The sequence below is a fragment of the Sinocyclocheilus anshuiensis genome, unplaced genomic scaffold (genome assembly GCF_001515605.1).
Source record: "Sinocyclocheilus anshuiensis isolate Anshui unplaced genomic scaffold, SAMN03320099.WGS_v1.1 scaffold964, whole genome shotgun sequence".
Lineage (NCBI taxonomy): Eukaryota > Metazoa > Chordata > Actinopteri > Cypriniformes > Cyprinidae > Sinocyclocheilus > Sinocyclocheilus anshuiensis.
This window is the reverse complement of record NW_015552666.1, coordinates 439,925-445,562: the sequence shown is the minus strand read 5'-3', so window position 1 is coordinate 445,562 and position 5,638 is coordinate 439,925. Positions and strand designations below refer to the sequence as shown.

At 34.8% G+C, this 5,638-nt stretch overlaps 1 protein-coding gene across 8 annotated transcripts in view; it reads left to right on the top strand.

Moving 5' to 3' along the window:
- The first annotated feature begins 2,177 nt into the window (after nucleotides 1-2,177).
- Nucleotides 2,178-5,638, top strand: part of LOC107667378 (cyclic AMP-dependent transcription factor ATF-1-like) — a 5,098-nt gene continuing 1,637 nt past the window's right edge. Inside the window, exons 1-5 of one of the 8 annotated variants that reach the window (XM_016459034.1) lie at nucleotides 2,178-2,355; nucleotides 3,486-3,536; nucleotides 4,075-4,175; nucleotides 4,290-4,409; nucleotides 4,499-4,596. In XM_016459034.1, coding sequence (XP_016314520.1) covers nucleotides 4,077-4,175; nucleotides 4,290-4,409; nucleotides 4,499-4,596 — 317 coding nt within the window. In that variant the 5' untranslated portion in view covers nucleotides 2,178-2,355; nucleotides 3,486-3,536; nucleotides 4,075-4,076. The other 7 variants (XM_016459030.1, XM_016459031.1, XM_016459033.1 and 4 more) reach the window with 7 other exon arrangements.

Sequence of the window (5,638 nt, the reverse complement as noted above, 5' to 3'; positions counted from 1 at the left end):
AAAAAAAAAAAAAAAAAAAAAAAGGATTTCAGGCATCTGTACAATAAAACAAAACAACTGTAAACTAACACGACTCTCTGTACAAGCAAGCCCCTCGTGAACACCTAACTGTACAAAGGCATAGATTTTACATGTTCGGCAAAGGATCTCTAAAGGACAGTTGCTGTCTCCTGTACTATAGACATTTTTACTAGGAGTGACTAACTTGTAAACCATAAATAATTGTAAATTATTGCTTGTGTACAGATGACAAATTCTACTCTACTGTAAGTTAGTTGCTGTATTCTGTCAAATTTGTGAATGAATATGAATATTAACTACTGTCGCTGACATCCCTTCGTAGCTGAGCGGGGGTCTGAAGTTGAAGACTTACTGTAAATAGGTTGCTCTGTTTCTGTTTGTTCTTTTCTGGTTGATCAGAAATGTGATGGGTTGAAGTCTGTGTTCAGATCTCTCTGTGATGCATTTCTTTTTATAATTCAGATTCAGAAATCTTACGGTATGTACAAGTCTTGAAGATGTAAGCATGATAAAGTCAAGCACTGTGGGGGCTTGAAAGACTATTTTCAGAGTCCTTACACAACTGATCACTACAGTATGTTAGCCTAACCCCATTCTGGGGTTGTGTATGTATGGTCACAGCTTTGAAAGTTCATTTGTTTGTTGATGAGTTCCACAATACCTTTTCCCAAATCAGAGACGCTGTCATGAAATGTATTCTCTCATTCTCATTCTCAGTCATTAATGGCATCAGAGCTGAGTTTATGTGATGAAAGCACAAGCGAGTAAATGAGCTTTTTACATGGGGCATTCAGGGAAATAGTGCTTTCCAGGACGGAGAAGATATTCATTTATAAATACTCACTTTCATGTTTGCAATGATTTTGTTCTTAAAATAAAAAGATTTTATTGGTCATTTACATAAGTGTTAAGTCTTAATATGGACAAAAAAACAAAGCAGAAAATTAGACACAATCAGTTCAGTTAATTAATAATCTATCATGCCAGCTAAGTGCTGGAACCAAAAGAAATGTTTCACACATTATGCAACCAGCTGCAGTTACATTTCAAAGTACACATCAGGCAACACGCACACACTTATAAATAAAATGCAGATTATTTGCTTGCTATGAAATAAAATGAGAACATGCAACAGTAACATAACTTTTTTATTTGGACAATGCATATTACTCTTCTGTGTTTATTAAAATGTTCTGTTCAATTCTTATATCATTTTTAATTATAAGATTAAAATATATTCAAATTATAAGAATGTGATCTTTACAATTTATTTTAGTCATTCATGGATTTAAATTAAAGTCATGATTATGCAAGCAAGCATTTCCCTGTTGGTTCACATCTCTTTCTTTTTTGTACATTGGTTACTGTAACTGTTTTATACTCCAATGAAAAACATGAAAAAATAATAAAAGCTTTTATTTTGCATCTCTGAAGTTTGTTTTGTATAACTGCAGTTTGTAGTCATATTTTCTATCTATCTATCTATCTGTCTATCTATCTATCTATCTATCTAGTCTTTTGTTGAAAGTACACAAAGCTTTAATATTCCCAGCCTCTGGAGAGAAAAAAAAAGAGTTGACATTTCTCAGTAAAATACTTGTCAATTGAAAATGATTTCATTTCATAGATAATTGTCAAACTGAATCCGTGTATCAATTCGATCATAAGTTTTTTGATTTAATATTGAAAGTAGAAAAATTAGAAAATGGCTCCTTTTTCGTTTTTTTTTTCCAAAAAACAAAAATTCAGCTTAAATTTTCGTTTTTCGTTCATGGGTGGAACGTGTTTTTTGGAAAAAAACAAAAAAACGAAAAAGGAGCCATTTTCTAATTTTTCTACTTTCAATATTAAATAAAAAAACGAATGATCGAATGATACACGGATTAAACTTCATTGTGTGTGTGTGTTTTATTTATTTCAAGATAATAGTTGGGGTTGTATAACAGGAAAATTATATTAAGAATGTTTCCATAAAATTTCATTTTTCTGTTCATAATAATCATTAAGAATAGCAGTAGCCTATTTGCCGAGCAGAATAGGGAAATTCAGAAAATTGCATTGGTTTCATTCAAGTCCCCAGACCACTTTTGTTTTTCAGTGATATTGACCAATCACAAAGCTTAATACAGATTTACGTAACACGTGCTTCTAGGGGGCGGCGCTTATTGCGGCCTTTAGAAAAAAAAACCTCAAGCCATCTAGATTTTTTCAATGGAAACCGCCCAGGTTTATTCTATGCATTATTAAATAATTTACTTTACAAACTATAAATAGAATACTGACATCTATATAGACGGCGTTATTGTTTCCAGAAGCGGTTCAAAGGGATTAAAGGTAAAGCGTTGCTTTTGTTTTATACTCTTCCTCTTCTGCCGACTTGTCGCTGCAGTCATGGCGCCCGTCCGCTCGGTTGTAGCACTCGCTTACGGGAAGGTGTTTTAATGGCTCCCCGTATCGCTGACGTCTGTTGACGCGGGCACTTGCGGGCCAGTGACTAGCTTGGAACTTTCTGCAGAGCGCGGCACAAAGTCGCTCTCGGGCTTCATAACACACCGCAGCGGTTTGCTTTATTTAGAGATGCGCTTTTGATCAGGATCTCATGGGGGAATTAGACTTTAAGACACTCGTTAAGTATTTGCAACATCACTAAAAAAAACTATCCATATCTTGTGATGGAGCTTTTGTTTAGTAGAAACAAGCCCGCTTATAAATACCGGCACAGTCTTATGTATTTTGACAGATAAGTCTTGAAATGAAATCAAATTAGACAGTTTTTTTTTATTTAGCCTGTTAGCTGCTGTAGCCTTAGATTGTTTGTTTTAAATGCGGACTTTTAACAGACAATATTATCGAAAATGTTGAATCAACAGGTCAATATAGCTCGCAATGTTATTCTGGCTTTATTTAAATAGAATTTAGCCCGTTATTGCTTGTTTTTTGGAGGAATGTGAGTATTTGATGGGCGATATTTAGCATCCGGTTCTGCATGAAGTGAGCGCTGTTAATAACACAAAGCAGCTCCATCTGATTTACTACTACAGGAGGAGTTGTGTCTTCCATGTTATGTATTTATTTGTTTTTTTCCCCCCATTACAATGTAACTTTATTTTCCATTTATTGTACTAACATGATTTTAGTGGAATTAAATCATAAATGAGGACAACTGCAGAAAGGTTGCAGCAGTAATGTGTAGAAAGCAACCCACAAGGACTGTAAGCGTGTGTGCTGGAGCTGAAGGATTGAGAGGTACTGACTCGGGGTTGGGGTAAAATGGAAACGGTGACTAAATCAAGGCTTTTGACTGTTAGCCTGGTTTGACCACAGAACTACTTCAGCACACAAACACACACACACCCCGACCATCTCGTAAGCACAATATAAACAGTCTGTGTTCTTCAGTTTTCTCATGTTTGCTGTCAGTCTGTAAAATTGTATATAATTGTACATAGTTTTTATGCCCGTAGTTCAGATTTCTGTATGGCCTGGAAAAAAAAATCACTGGTCCCCATCTCTAGGTATTATTATTTTTTTAAATTTACTTTTACAATTTACATTCATTTGTATTTTTTTATTTGAACATAGAATTTTAAATGTGCAATTATTAAAAATAATTTAAAATATTTTTTAAAATATTTAATTTTTTTAAATTAAATATTCTAATTTTAAATGATTTTTTTAATATTAAATATTTATTCAAACATTATATAATCATTTTTTTTTTTTTTTACCAAACATTCTTCACAGTTATTTGCAAGGCATAAAAATGTATGCACATAATCAAAAATGAAAGATATTTTGTGTGTATATATATATATATATATATATGTGTATGTATATGCGTGTGTGTGTACTTTTTATTTCTTTTTTTTATTATGGCCAGCTCTAAAATATAACTGGTCATAAATTGCTTGTTTACTGTAATCTCTGTAAATGTTTTTTAAAAATGTAAGTTTTTACAATTGTGCAAGCTCTGTATATAGGTACTGGTCATGGAAAGCATGACATCTACATTAAGTATTGACCAAAATATGCCTCATTGTTCATTTGCAGCAGCAATGGAGGAGGTCCAGCAGAATAACAGTAATGGCTCTGAGTCCCAAACTGTTGCCATCCCCACAACTATAACTGCCTCTCACATATCACAGATAGCACAGGTACTGTTCATGTATGTACTTATCTACACATATTTGCATGATATATATGTGACTAAGCATTTGTAAAAGCAGTAATAAAAGCACTTGTTTCATGTTATCATCATCTTGTGAAAGATGTCTCTGGGTGGGAATCCAGTGACTGTGGTTCAGCTGCCCAGCGGTCAGTTCCAGGTTCAAGGTGTGATTCAGTCAGCGCAGTCATCGGTTATCCAGTCTCCACTGGCACAAGCACAGGTAACGTGCAGACACTCATACAGCGTGATCTTAAACTGGTCTTTGTTTTTACTTTAGGCTCCCTCCACTTAAACAATGTTTCTTATTAGGGTCAAGGATCTGATAGTGATGATTCTCAGGATTCAAGCGACAGTGGAGCATCTAACCAGAAGTCAAGAGAGATCTTGGCTCGGCGTCCATCCTACAGGTAAAAGGCCCAGGGCAAATAATTTATGGCTCTGCTGGGCCTTATGAGTGGCACCTCAAAATTACACGGATTCTTTTATTACTTCTAAAGCCGGCATCCTACTAGCCTTCATTTGCCTAGTAGTTGGAGAATCAGAGGGTGCACATGTGAGCCCCCAGTGGTCTTGCATAACTTCTGACCACATCTAGCAATTTGAATTTATCAGAGCCAGTCGGTGAGGTGGACTCTCAGCTTCTTCTCACACTGAAGAACTGGATCTGCTCCAAAATATTCCCTCAGTAAACGCACAACTCACAAAACACTTTAATGACTAATAAAGTAAGAAAGCAAAGACTGAAGACATTTTTAGTTAAAAGTCGCCATGTAATAGAAATGTTGCTCTTCTTTTCTTCTCTATTGTGACTTCTCGATTGAGAATTGGCTTCTCGAATGAGAAAAAATGTAGTATGCAGTTTGATTTTGTCCGTCTGGAACTGATTGAGATCACAACATTAGCAAACAACAATGATATATGTAAGTGAGAGGCCTCTGGAGATTATTGCCTAGCCTTTGTTATAAGGGGGAAGTTGTTAATGTTTTTGATTGAAGATTATGTGGTGTGCATGAATAAAAACAATGATGTGCACAGATAAATCATTTAAATCATTCATAATGAATACTATAGCATTCCATAAAACATAAGAATTGTCGATTCTTCAAGAATTGTTTAATTTTCATGGTGACTTTAATTTAAAAGTATTTTTCATTGATGTAGTGCTATCTCCAGCATTGGATTGTTGTTCTAGTTTTGGAAATCTTTGACAAAATCACAAAGAAATGTCATTTATCACCCCTTTTGCATTCATAATAGGTGAGCGTGACAATTTTTTAATGCAGCATAAATTTATTTACATTTAATCACATTCTCGAAAGTTGATTTTTGACACTTCGTGTAGAAGAGAGCAACAAGATGAGCACTGATCGACATGGACACTTCATTTACACAGACCGAGAAGCTGCCTCTGATACTATGGAATGAGGCGGGCCAGAACCAGCATATTTC